The 13,991-nt window shown below is 48.5% G+C and overlaps 1 protein-coding gene across 1 annotated transcript; it reads left to right on the top strand.

Annotated features, from left to right (window-relative positions):
• The first annotated feature begins 220 nt into the window (after positions 1-220).
• On the top strand, positions 221-13,842 carry STK32A (serine/threonine kinase 32A). Its single transcript, XM_079319879.1, has 12 exons — positions 221-310; positions 3,076-3,131; positions 4,065-4,216; positions 4,914-5,087; positions 6,960-6,997; positions 8,148-8,237; positions 8,752-8,849; positions 10,109-10,222; positions 12,336-12,461; positions 12,938-13,066; positions 13,394-13,458; positions 13,713-13,842. The coding sequence occupies exons 1-12, from the start codon at positions 259-261 to the stop codon at positions 13,798-13,800; spliced, it is 1,182 nt and encodes a 393-aa protein (XP_079176005.1). The 5' UTR covers positions 221-258; the 3' UTR covers positions 13,801-13,842.
• Positions 13,843-13,991: the final 149 nt, after the last annotated feature.

The following is a 13,991-nucleotide window of genomic DNA, read 5'->3' on the forward strand; positions in this document are numbered from 1 at the left end:
AAGGTAGAGCTCTTACTGGTTTCTCCAGTGAGTTCCACTGCAATGTGTTTTCCCCTGCCTGTCAGTCTTGCCCTTAGAGCAGTGAGCCTCCAGTGGGACACTGAAAGCTGTAAATGTTTCTTTGTCCTGAGTGATGATGGAGTTTTTCTTCCTGCCTTCTGCAGGGTGTGTCAGCAGGACATGGCTGAGGTCTGGCAGGAGTGACCCACAGCAGCACAGCCCAGAGCACTGGGGAGCTGAGCCTGGGCTGAGCACACCATGGGGGCAAACACCTCCAGCAAGTCACCACCCCCTGATGGCAGCGAGGATGGTAAGAACTTTCCTGGTTGTTTGGGACTGCAGATTGTCAGTGCAGACTGTGAGGGTGCCAGCCAGTGCCCATGCTGAGGCTGCACACTCCTGGGCATCCCAGCTCAGCAGAGGTGTGGGGTCCTTCTCCTCCTCCCCAGCAGCTCTGACAGCAAGATTGCCAGCACAGGTTTGGTGCTGAGGAGTCCCTGGGACACTGGCAGGCACCTGGAAGGCAGGAGCAGAATGCTGCTGCTCTGGGGGTGGAGGGGTCTGTTCTGGAGGCCCCAGTGTAGGGAGGACTGGGAGGAGGTGTGGTGGGAAGGTGCTGGAGTGATGATGCTCCTGTGGGTGCTCCTGGTGGCTGCCCAGCCTGCAGGCACAGGCAGACCAAGCCTGCAGGCTGGGTTGGCTGGAAAAGGAGTTGGAAAAGTACTGCTGGGAGCAGCATTGGAGGCCAGGGTCCCTGTGCTGCCAAGATTACAGACAGTCATTAAAAGATTGCTCCATAAATATATTTGCTGTTGCATGAGTCAGCTTGCTGACTGCCACATGGGCTTTCACCTAGGTGCTACAGCAATATGCACATGCAGATAAATACAAATACATTGTAATAAACAAAATGTATGAGTTGCTGTGTGCCCCATCAGCCACTGTTCCAGTGTGCCATGTGGTGCTGCTGCCAGTCTGCAGCTGCTCAGCTAAACCAGCTTCAGATTCCAATATTAATGTAACTGCTTGCAGTTTTTCTTTGTTTTTCATGTTTTTTCCATTTCTGTAGTGCAAAAGAAATCTGTGCTGTGAAGTTTTCCTGAAGATTTTATTCCTGGTGCATCTAAATGTTGAATATTGTCATCTCTCATAAACAACCCCTTGTGCTTGCTCAGGGCAGTGAGCAGTTCTGTTCCTGAGCCCCCTCTCAGGTGATGTGCCCTGGCTGTGGGATTCTCCTGGGAGTGCCTGGTCTCTGCTGGGTCTTTCTGGGCTCAGTGTTCATACAGCAGCAGCTTCTGTCACTGAGAACACACAATGCCAGGAGAGCCCAGTCCTGCCCACGTCACTGTGGCTTTGGTGGGTTTCAGTGGGTTCAGAGCCACCCCTGCATGCTGACAGGGCCTGCAGACCACTGCAGGTCTGTTTCCACAGCCCTGCTCAAGTTTAAAAAGTGGTAGCACATTTTTTCTCTAATTAGTCATGTTTTAATATACTGAGGGGAGAGAAACCCAGCTGAAACAGAGATGTCCCCTGGGGAATTTTCCATCTTGCAAACCAGGGGCTATATCACCTTAGATCTTGTCCTTATTCTGATTTCAATTAAAATTGTAATTAATTAAGAGCTTCTGGGTACATTGGGAAGCAGCAGTGCTGCATGGCACGGGCAGGTCCCTCCCAGTCTGCAGGTGGTGGGCACCAGTCCCATGTCAGCAGCTGTGCCACAGGCAGATGGTTTTAGAAATGTGACCCCTGATTACAAAACAGTGTTTCATGATTATACACCAGTTGCTTCTTTATGGAAATTGTATTATCTTTTTTTGCATCTCTGAGACCCAGTTTGTCTGAGCTGGCAGAGCACATGGGTTTTGTCCCTGAAGGGCAAAATCTTTGACCTTTTCTTAATGTGCATCAGAGAGGGAAAGGAGGCTTGTGTGGACTGAGAAGGAGCAGCACGTGTCTGCTTCCTGATTCTGACCACACATTTCAGTGTTCTTTAGGAGTAACACTCCTAAATAAACTAAATAAACTCCTGATTAACTCCCTGTGAAAGCTGGGGCTAGTAGAAAAACTAAACCACAGAGAAGTTCAAATGTGCTTGTACCCAGTTTGAGAGCCTTTAATAAAGTGCAACTGAGCTTTCTTACACCCAGCCCAGGATTAAACAGAAGGCAGAGGGTGTGAACACGCTCCTGAAGGCTTTGCTGTAAAGGACAGCAGGGATAAAGGGTGTGCACATGCAAAATGCCACTGCTGCCCTGATTCCTCTGGATTTGCAGCTGTTCCAGAGGTTATTGCCCAGCTCTTAGTGCTGTGTTCTGCCCTGCTCTGCAGAGCTCTGTGCAAGGTCTAAGTGCCAGAGACCCCTCTCTCCCCACAGCATGGCTGTGGGTTGTGGCACAGGGTTTCTGCAGATCACCTCTCCCCCGTGCAGGCACCACTCTCACCTTCCCTTGCAGGTGATAAACATCTTCACTCTCCCTTTCTATTCTGCAGGTATCCCCTGCCCTTCTCCCAGATGGTCTCATGGGTAAACAGATCCATTTAAACTCAACCATCAGCAGCTTCTGTTCACTTTGGTATTTACAGCTGCTACAGCTTTGAGGAGGGGCAACTGTGCCTAAAAGCTTTTGTTGCTCCCAAGTGCTGTGACTGGTGACTGTCAGCTGTGGTGGGGCTGTGCCATCCATCACAGCTGCAGAGGAATGGCAGTGTCCTCACATGATATTATATCATGTCAGTCTGATTATATCATGATGGGCTCAGCAGGAGCAAGGTGAAGCCAAAATCTCCACAGACAGTGCAGGAGGGAGAGGGAGAGCATTCACTTGGTGATTCCTGCCTGGTCTGCCAGAAGCTGACCTAAGGAACTTGCCTTTGCAGCTGAACCATAGAGAAAAAAGAAAACCTGTTAAACACACCAAGTTTAAACAACACCTAAATCTTCAAAAGGAACAGAACATTTCTGGGGTATCTCTCATTTTTCTCAGCTCATAGGGAGAAAAAGTAGAAATAACATAATATTGTCAAGTGTTTGCTCAGCCATTTATATTGAAATGTTGCCTTTTCTTGCAGTTACCTTCGACCATTTTGAGATTCTGCGTGCCATTGGGAAGGGCAGCTTTGGAAAAGTGAGTGTTTGGGGGCTAAGCACTGTGTGGGCAGCTGGAGATTAACTGGGTGGAAATGGATGAGTTGGAGGCTCACATGAGAGTACAGAGCCCATGCACTGTCAGTGAGCCTTGACCTGGTTCCTGGTAATCAGAAAGGAATCAGAGCCCAGTTATCCATTCTCATCCATTCTCTAGCCACAAATCATATTGCATGAGATTAAAATGAAAAAATGATCACTCAAATTATCTGAATTTAATTAGATTTCTGAATAAGCATTTTCTAATATTTCTCAGCAAATCAACACTGAACATCACAATACATTTTTGATAATCAACATGAAATCCTGGCAGGTTTTCTAGCACATTATTTAACATGTTAAATGTTTCTCTGTGAGGCACAGTGTTTGTTATTAAGCACCTGGTTCACCCCAAACTCCTGAATTATTGTGTAAACAAAGCCTGTTGTTCTGTACTCCCACAGGCTCTGAGGCTTTCCTTGGAGTCATGTTTCTTTCTAGATTCCGTGACATATAAGAAAGGTTAAATTCAAAGCCCAGCACCCCTTTAACAAAGCCCAGGATTAACTGTGAGCTGAGTGACATTCCCAGGAAGGTGGGAGCAGGGGCTGGTCCCAGTGTCTGACCTGTAGTTCTGTGCTGGAGGGGGCTCCTCCCAACAGCAACGAGTGTGGGAGGGGTGGACATGATGGTTACTGCATGACATTAAATAAGATGTTGACTTCTCTGTGATCCCTTGTCTCCCATCTTGTGATGATAAATTCCTTCCTCATATCTTCCCCCAAAAATTTCTCTTTGTGTGAAATTCCCAAAGATTCCCAGGCAGTGTCCAGTGTTGCACAGGGGTGGATGGAGCTGTGCCCTGGCAGTGTGGAGTCCCACCTGCCAAATCTGCTGCCAAATCATCTCTGATTTATGCTGGTTGCTCTCCCAGGTCTGCCTGGTGCAGAAGACTGACACCAAGAAGATGTATGCCATGAAATACATGAACAAACAGAAGTGTGTGGAGCGAAATGAAGTGAGAAACGTTTTCAAGGAGCTGCAGATTATGCAGGGCCTGGAGCACCCCTTTTTGGTGAATTTATGGTAAGAGGTGGCTCCTTGGCTCACTGGTGGAGTCAGAGCAGTCAATTACAGGCACCTTTGGGAGCAGTGAACTCTTGGTATTTTGCTGCTGTTGCCATTTAGAGTTGCTCTGGCTGGGATGTGAATGGTAAAGGTGGAGCTACACCTCCCATATCTTGTTTCCAAACTTGTCTTTCCTACTTGGACATAAAGTTCCAGGTAAAGCTCACTCAGCAGCTGAGGCTGACCCGTGTGTGTGCACAGAGGGATCTACAGAGCAAACCATCCTGTGTCCCTGCTGCTGTTCTTGCCATGCCATCCCTGCCTGCAGGATGCCTTTGGCATTCCTGTGCCTTGCCTGCACTCTGAGGGACACACAGACTGCAACTTCGCATGGAGCAGTGCTCTGGCTTGTGCTGCTGGTCACCACACCAGGGCTCCTCTGGGCTGCTTCCCCTTGGTGCTTGGAGAGGGCAGGATGCCCATCCTGAGCTGCTCATACAGTCTGCTCTGACTCTGTTATGGATCTGAGACTGAATCGTTGTTGTCACAAGTGTGACAATAGTGGGAAACGGAGCAAGGAAAGGTCACGAAATGGTAATTTTCCCACGTGAAAAATTCCAAGGAATTATGAGTATTCCCAGAGGTAGCACCTGTTCCTTTATCACCTGCCATTTTTCAGTGCCCCTGTCCCTAAAGCAGGTGTGTGCTGTCCCAGGTACTCATTCCAGGATGAAGAGGACATGTTCATGGTGGTGGACCTGCTGCTGGGAGGGGACCTGCGCTACCACCTGCAGCGGGACGTGCGCTTCCCAGAGGGAACTGTCAGACTCTTCATCTGTGAGCTGGGGCTGGCCCTCGACTACCTGCAGAGCAGGCACATCATCCACAGGTCAGCCAGCCCACAGCTGTGCTCTGGGCAGCCTTGCTCCTCCGTGATGTGAAATGGCAAACGGAGGCTTGAGTGGTAAACATCGCACTGTGCCACGTGCGTTTGCTTTATGTGAAACACAAGAAAAGTATTTTATATACAGCAGAGACCATCTGATTTGTCTCTCTGGGGTACCTGCGAAATAGCATATTTGATTGTCCACTGATCCTGCAGAGATTTGTCTTTGATAGGTTTAAATTAGCTGCAGCTCATTAATACCCAGCCCAGCAGTTCTGCTCTGCTGCAGGCAGGGCCAGCCCCTGGAGCTGCTCCCACCTGCCCAGGGTCTCCTCTTCCCTGCTGCTGCTTTGGAGCTTTGCAGGAGGGATCTTTGCCCCGGTGTCAGTAGGGGTGGGAGAAGCTGCAGGTGAGGCTGCAGTGTGCTTCTCACACAGCTGCATGTGTTTAAGGGAACTCAAGTACAACAGAACATGTATGGCAGGCTGTAAAATTTACATGTTATTTAATTAACACTGTACTGCAAGTTGTTTAATTAACACTGTTACCCAGTGGGATAGTATTTGATTGATAAAGTGATTCAACTGAGTCAATTACACTGCTACAGCTGTAATTGGGAACATCAGGAGACAGAGAAGCAATGTCTTTGTTTGACTGAACAAAGCTGTGCAGAGACAGCAAACTCAGGCTGTAATTATTTCTCACCTAGATGTAAAAGAATGGGGAATGTTAGTATCTTTTAGGTCAGGAAATTATATAACCAGCTTATAAAAAAGAAATATACAAATGAGCAATAATCAGAATTATCTGTGGTCATTGTTTGCATCCTGAGAATGATCTTGCTGTGCTGGTGTATTTCCAGAAGCTGAATGCCAGACTGAAGGAGATCAGAAACAGCCACACTAGAAATTTAAAAATAGTAATTTTTTCAAAAAAGGAAGCAGTTCTATTTTGCTTAGGGGAAAAGCCAGCCACTTGCCTGGCAGTGCCCTGTGCTGTGCCAATGGTGCCTGTCCCTCTCCTCCCCTGTACGATGGGTGGCAGCAGGAGGGTGACAGTGCTTATAACCCACTGGAATTTGGGTGACAAAATGCCAGAGAACTGTAAGCTATTAGATGACATTGTGGGGTTTTGATTCCAGGTGGCTTGGAAAAATCAAACTGTGTCTTAAGGATTGACTTTTTAAAGATAAAATCCTGAGCTTGCTCATTTCTTTAGCTGTAACTCATGGCCTGGTGGGGACCTGCAGCTGGCCCAGGGCCACTGCACCTGCTGGGACCTCCTGTCTGGGGTATCAGCTGGCCAGGTGCTCAATGGCACTGGTGTAATGAGCTCATTAAACCCAGGTAATGGCTTGTAGGCTCACTCAGGTAGCTGTATCAGAGTATACATTTTCAGAGTATCAGGTGTACGTTTTCTCCCTTCACTCCAAGTGTTTCCCTACAGCATTGCTATGAATATTGTTTTGTGGGTCCTTTTACTCAGGAATAAAACGTGTGGGTAACCCATTTGTATCTAGAACAAAGATATTAAAGTAATTTAATTTAATATAATAATTTACTGAGTAAATGAGGAACCCTTCTATGGAAACAGGTTGCAAAGTAACAGGAGGAGAATGGAAAAAGGCTGTGACTGCACCTGGGGGGACTCATCTGAGTGCTGCCAGTGCACCCAGTGCTGCTGCTCCAGCCCTGCCTGATCAGTCACCCCCTTGCCCCAAAGCAGACAGGGACAGCAGAGCTGGGAGCCCAGGCTCTGAGGGTGCAGAGTCCCTGCCAGGGCCCAGAGCTGCCCTTGCTGGGGTGCCAGCAGCCCAGAGCCCTGCCCCTTCTCTGGCCTAATGCCTCTCTCTCCTTCTCTGCTTTTTTTTCTCAGAGATATCAAGCCTGACAACATTTTACTGGATGAGCACGGTGAGTGCCAGGTGGTCCTGCATGTGAATAAATCAGTGGGAGCAGGAGGCACAGGCTGCAGTCTTGCTGATGCTGCTGCCATCCTTTGGGGTTGTGCTCTCTCCCTCAGCTTGACTGAGAGCAGGCCCATCCCATCCCATCCCATTATCCCATCCCATTATCCCATCCCATTATCCCATCATCCCATCCCATCCCATCCCATCCCATCCCATCCCATCCCATCCCATCCCATCCCATCCCATCCCATCCCATCCCATCCCATCCCATCCCATCCCATCCCATTATCCCATCCCATCCCATTATCCCATCCCATTATCCCATTATCCCATCCCATCCCATCCCTCTGTACCCTCAGGCACTGGGTACCCTGTGGTGCTGTGCTGCTGCTGGGGTTGTTTGGTGCTTTAATCAGCACCTGACTGACTTGTTGGTGTCCCTACAAGGCACTGGCAGGGACCCTACGTTTGGTGTTGCTTGGGGTCAGACCCCAGCACACCTAAATTTAACATTTTCTTGGTTATTTTTAAAACTTACTGAAAATGCATCATTTGAAGGGCAATGCTTGTGTCCCTGCAGGATTTGTGCACAAACAGAATTAATTATGGTGCAATAGATAAGCCTCGTTCACATATTTTCTTTTTCCTTGAGCATTTGGCATGGGGAGGGAGCTCTGATGAGGATTTGGGGCTGGGTGTTAGGCAAAACTGTTTACTATATTCTTCCATGGCTCAGAGTGTTTTTTCTGGGGACATTCCCTTGACTCCAGTGTCCTTTTGCTGTGACTGGTAGTATTCTATTTCTTCACCCATGGAAGCAAAGGTTTCTCTTCCAAGGCATATAGAAAGCTTTGGACACACACAGAGTTCATTTTTTTCCAGGCTGACCTTAAAATGTAGGAAGACTCAAAACAATCATCACTAAATTGCTTTTTGGAGAACTCTTATATTTTATGGTTCCCCAGAGGGAAAATGAGGGGATATTTGGAACAAGAGACAAGCAGCCTGCAAGCTGAAGTATTTTCTATCAGTTCCCCCACCAGAGTACCTGGACACTCCTTTCCATGGAGTATTTTACTTTGTGTTTCTGATTCTGAGCTGTTTCTTGTGTGAATTAAGGCCAAGCCTGTTACATGTTATCCTCTGTCTTCCAGGACACGTGCACATCACGGATTTCAATATTGCCACCACGCTGACCAGGGACAGCCCTGTCACCACCATTGCTGGCACCAAGCCCTACATGGGTGAGAAGCAATGGCTTTGCTGCTCTGGGTCACCATTCTGGGGGCTCGGGGGGACTGGGCTGGGACACAGGGGAAGGCATTTTAATGAGAGTTGGGGCTCCTTTCTTCCTGATCCACATCAAAATATGCAGGGTTAGAAGTGGGGGGCACCTGGGGAGGGGTGCAGGGTGGGGACAGGGGTCCCTCCCCAGAAATGGCTCCGTGCAGCTGGGGAAGGTGTGTTCCCTTCGCGGGGAGGTGAAGGGACACCTAGGGCACCTTGTGCCACATTGAGTGCATTCTGGAGCATGCACTGTGAATGGCAGGCAGCTCCTGTGTCAGCAAGGGAATTTGTTCTTTCTGGCTTTGGGGCAGAGGCACAGGCAGCGTTTCATGTGGAGAGGGCTGTGGGGCTGCGGGGTGGCCGTGGAGCAGGGGCACAGCAGGAAGGAGGGACATGGCTCAGGCTTTCTGTGCTGCTCGTTTCCACAGGGCATTGCAGCTAGGCAATTGTTTTTCCTCCTCTATTTCACAGCACCCGAAATGTTCAGCTCCACAAAACCCACGAGCTACTCGTTTGCCGTGGACTGGTGGTCGCTGGGGGTCACTGCCTACGAGCTGCTGAGAGCTCGGGTAGGTGTGTGCCGGGCAGGGTTAGTGCCCCAGGGCACAGATGGCACAGCCAGGCTGCGCCCAGGGCTGGAAGCAGAGCACATCCTCCCCAGGCTTCTTGTGCTCGTGGCTGGGAGCTCAGAGGTGCCTGTGGCACTTCCCTGCCGTGGCCAAGGGCTCTGGGCTGGTGAAAATGGGCCAAGGCAAACGAGCAACAGCTCCTGAAGCCTGGGCTGCAATATCCTTTATCTGGAGCTTCTGTCCTGCGAGGAAAAAGAAAACTTGAAAAAAAAACTGTTGCTGTTGTAACAAGACTGAGCAGTCGGAGCAAATGATGGGAAAAGCTCAATGTCTGCCTGTGCCATCACAGCTCTGCTGCTGACTTGGGCAAGGTTGGCACTCTTGTAGATAGACAAACACATCAGTGCTTTGAAAGTGCTGTGTAAAAAAGTGGGACAAAATTTTAAAACTTACATTATTCTAAACAAAATAATGCAATTTAAAGAGGAGCGCTTAAGACCTCGTGAGGCTCAGAAGCTTCTTTCAGTATAAGTATGCAACACGAAGTTTTTAAAACCTCTATCATCAGAAGATGTTTTGATGAACAGATTTTTCATTTGAATTTGTGTATCTGTTGTGAGGGATCAGTTTAGCAGACACTGAGGAGATGTGACTCTCTGACCTGTTGGGTAACTGAAGCAATGTCCCCTTTGTAAGCATCTTAATGTAATATTTGCGTTTTCCACCCATAACGCAAAATTAATGTCAGGACGGTGCTCCATGTTGATTTTTGACTCGATGGCACTGTTTCTAAAGGCAGGAGCAGAAATGCTGGTTGTGCTCACACTAAATGCACAGCCCTGGTGACACGGTGGCACATCAAGCTGCACCTGCCCTGTCCTTCTGCTCCCCACCCGAGGCTGGTGACCCTTCTTGGGACACCCTTTTCTGAGCTGATTTCCTTGTTGGGAGACACCTGTCTCCATTTCACTGGCGTTGTCCCCAGCGTGAGTGAAGAACATTTTACGGGAGTATTAGGAGTACTCTACCCACAGCACTGTGCCAATTCCCACAGGATAATAGCGTTGATTTCTGTGGTTTGCCCAGCTCTTAGCCCGGTTGCTGCTGGCGCTCTGTGTCTGCAGCCGAGCCGTGGGACACAGCGAGAGGTGTCCCGGGGGGCTGGGGCGGGCAGTGGCACGGGGGCGGTCCAGCGCTCGGGGCAGTTTCCCCAGGTGTTGGGCGGCAGGTACAGCGCTGCTGCGGGGCTGTTCCCGCAGAGGCCGTTCCGCATCGCGCCCCGCAGCCGCGCCCAGGACATCGCCCGCCAGCTCGGCGCCGCCGTCACCTTCCCCGCAGCCTGGTCCCCGGGGCTGGTGGCACTGCTCAGCAAGGTGAGGGCTCACCGACTCTACAGCCTGGCAAGTGTCTGAGATAGACCCGGGGCTGGAAAGAAGGGTTGGGTCTGGCAGGGCTGGGAAAGGAACTGGGCCCTGGGAACCAGCGTTGAGGTTTATCTTTATTAGACCCTGTGAAACTGCATCCGAGAAACCATCATATGATAAATAATACGACAGTTAAATATAATGATTGTTTGGTAATTGAATATAATTATTGTAATTTTTAATTTTTAATATTAATCTTAGTAAGAAACATGAGAAACAACGTAATTGTTACGAGAATCGTGAGAAAGGGTTTTGGTGGGTCCTGATGAAAATCATAAGAATACATGCTTGGATAAGATCAATGTATACAGTACAACAATATGGGGTTAATAATTAATATACAGTTATATAATGAGAAGGATATAAAACATGTCTGGAATCCACGTGGGAGTCAGATTTGGGTTCGTATCTCTGATTCCCAGAGCTCTTCAGTAGAAGCACCTGCAGATAATCACCCTGTGATTCTGTGTTTCCACACCAGCAGGGACACTGACAGCGCCCACTGCTCCTGCTCTCACCTCTGCCTTGCAGGCAGTGTCCAGGCAGTGCCAGTGACTGTCACACACTGTCACCCGGGTGATAAATGCCAGCCACACTGGGCTGGCACTGGGGACAGCTGTGCTGAGGACACGGCAGCCTCGGCTTCCAGAGTCTCCTCTACAGCTTTGCACTCTGGAATTAACTGACTCAGAAGCAGATATTGATATACATGTCAATAAATTTAGCCCCAACATTACATTTTCCTAATCCTCAAGAAACATTTTTTCCCAATAATGGGAATATTTGCAAGAAGTACTGACACTGTTGTAATCATTTGATGCTGTGTGGCTTATTCACTGCTGCAATTTTTATTTTTTCAATAAAGCTGTTATCAAAATTGCTTCAAAATCATTACTGGAATAATTTTGAAGCTGAAATCCCATTTGAAATGGAGCCATAGCTTCAATAAACAAGACTATGGCTCAACAGTGGCAGCAAAGCTGAGCACTCACCCCCTGCATAGCAGCACTGGCAGCAAAATTTAGGGATGTATGTAAATAGATTTTAATTTCAGATAAGTGTGGGCAATGAAGTAGTACTTAATGTAGCTTTCAACTAGATTTTGTTCCAAATAATACATATATGTATTTTGTAATTTCTAATGAAATAGATGATCAAACATTTTAAAGAAAAGAGGCTGTCAGTCCTTTGCTGAGATAGAATCATGGTGTATTTTCCAGGAAGAAAATTGCAGAATGTCTCCTATTGCTGAAAATTCAGTGAAGCCAGTATTTCATTAAGCCTAACAGTCTCACAGGAATATTTGCTGCAGATGTCCTAGCTGTTGCTATGCTGGCAGTTTTTCCTGGACCACAGCAGCCACAAGCCATGGAGACTCCCTTGTGAATAAATAATACAATGTCACAATTATTTAAATTTCCCAGCGCTCCTTTACATCTGGTTTAACAGCCATATGTATTATACATGAAGCCAACTGTGGCTCCCTCCTGGCTCAGCCATCCCCTGTGGATTTCTGTGTTTCAGGGATGCTCTGCTGGTGAGGCTGGAGCACAGAGCTCTGCAGGGTTCAGGAGTTCCTGCTGTCAGGAGTTGATGCACTGTATGATCATTGAACAGACACAGCTTCAACCCTTTTCTTCCACACAAGTAATCCCTACAGCAATGTTAAAAAATTATGAAAATAAGCAGTGTGAAGGCACACTTTCACACTGGAATATTACTTCAGTAGAGTGAGAAAAGAGGATGTTTTACTGGTCCAGTATTAAAACCAGAACACAAACACCTGAGTGGAACTCCCAGTTCCAAACAAATGCTTATTTTTAACATTGGACATATAGTTTAATGCCACTGCACTGCCTCATTGCCTGCTCCTACAATGGGGATAAAAGTAATTTGTAAAAACAAGAATAAACAGAGGCAGAGCTTGTAGAGGGGATTCTGAGCCAGAGCAGGAGAGCACTGGTGCAAATGGCAGCAGTGATGAGGTGTCTCTGGCACCGTGTGCCCCACAGACTGTGCCCTGTGGGGCTGCCTCATCTCTTCCCTTCCCTTCTCGCTGCAGTTGCTCGAGCTGAACCCCGAGAAACGTTTTTCTCAGCTGAAGGACATTCAGTCCTTCCCATATCTGTCTGATGTCAACTGGGATGCTGTTCTCCAGAAAAGAATAAAGCCAGAATTCATTCCCATGGTAAGGCCAGTGGGGTGTAAAGGTTGTGGAGAATAATCCACTACTCTAACTGGTTTTCCACAGAAGTTGGGCTAAATGATGAATATTTGTTAATTGTATATCCACCCTTGTTGCTGGGTTTCTCTGTGGTGGATACGAATCTGTATTGCTGGAAGACCAGTCCTGCTGGGCTGTTGTGCTCTCAGGAAGGTTCAGCCCAGCCAGGACACTGTCCTCATCCTCACCCCAAAGCTGCCAAAGGGCAGAGCAAGAGCACCAAAGGAGCCACTGGGACACCATGAGTATGGCCCCTAGCTGAAGAAACTGATAGGAGTGTATCAGGAGCATAGCCTGATGCTCTTGGCTGTACGTGCAATAATAATTAGTGCATTTTTTTCTTTTTCCCACAAAATTCAGCTCCCAGTTGCAGTGCAGTTTATAAGAGACTCCTTAAGATGGGCTCTGATCACTTAAGGCCATCTTTCTCTCCCCTCCAGAAAGGCAGACTGAACTGTGACCCAGCCTTTGAACTGGAAGAAATGATCCTGGAATCCAAACCTCTTCACAAAAAGAAAAAGCGCTTGGCTAAGAAGGAGAAAGATACAAGCAAAAGCAATTCATCCCAGGTGAGGGCAAGCAGGTACAACTGTGCGGTCAAAGAGGTCTTTCATTTTTCAATGATTGCCATCTAGCAAGACCACAGAAAACTGAACAGAATTTTTTTTTCATTGTGAGTAACTTTATTGCTAAAACTCTCCCCCATCTTTCCTGCGGTGAAAGGCAGAATGAGTGTGCACTGCACACAGAGAGCCTCAATGCTTCCTCCCCACTGCAGGGCTAAAGGTGCTCTGTGCCTAAACATATTGCCATATCTCATTGAAGCTGTCCTTGCAATGTCTTTCTGTGTCAACTGTGAATTTATTCCCTCTAATTTTTCCATTCCAATGTGAAAGGCCAGCCACCTCCAGAAGCACCTGGAAATGCTCCAGAGGGACTTCATTGTTTTCAACAGAGAAAAGTAAGTTTTGATCCAGAGGCAGCAGAAGAGGTACTGGCCCTCACCAATCATTTTGGAGGCCCAGGGCAGGGGGGCTGTGGGGGGGTGTTGGGGCCCTGTGTTTGAGAAGTTTGGGGCACTTGGGGCTGGGGGAGTGGTGGAGTGAGTGGCAGCTCGTGCCAGCAGCAGGGAGCTCCAAGGCAGCTGTGCCTTGTGGGGTCTGGGCACTGTCTGGGCTTCCCATCACGACTCAACCATCCTTTTCTGTCCCCAAGGGCAAGACCCCACCATGACAGCATCCAAGAGACCACGGCAGACAGTGGAGGCCCTCACAGGGAGGACAATCAGAACAATAAACTCTGAGAACAGTCCCTGCAGGCACCTCAGCCACCCATCACCTCCACAGTGTCGGGCCATGGACGTGTCCTGTGCTGCTGCGACCCTGCCAGTGGCCAGAGGAGAGTGGGCACCCCCCCCTCAGCTTCCCCCACAGCCAGAGGGTCCCGAGTGTGGGGCACAGGCTCTGGGGCTGCCTTGCACTTGGCCATGGTTGG

The sequence above is a fragment of the Erithacus rubecula genome (genome assembly GCF_903797595.1).
Source record: "Erithacus rubecula genome assembly, chromosome: 16".
Classification (NCBI taxonomy): Eukaryota; Metazoa; Chordata; class Aves; order Passeriformes; family Muscicapidae; genus Erithacus; species Erithacus rubecula.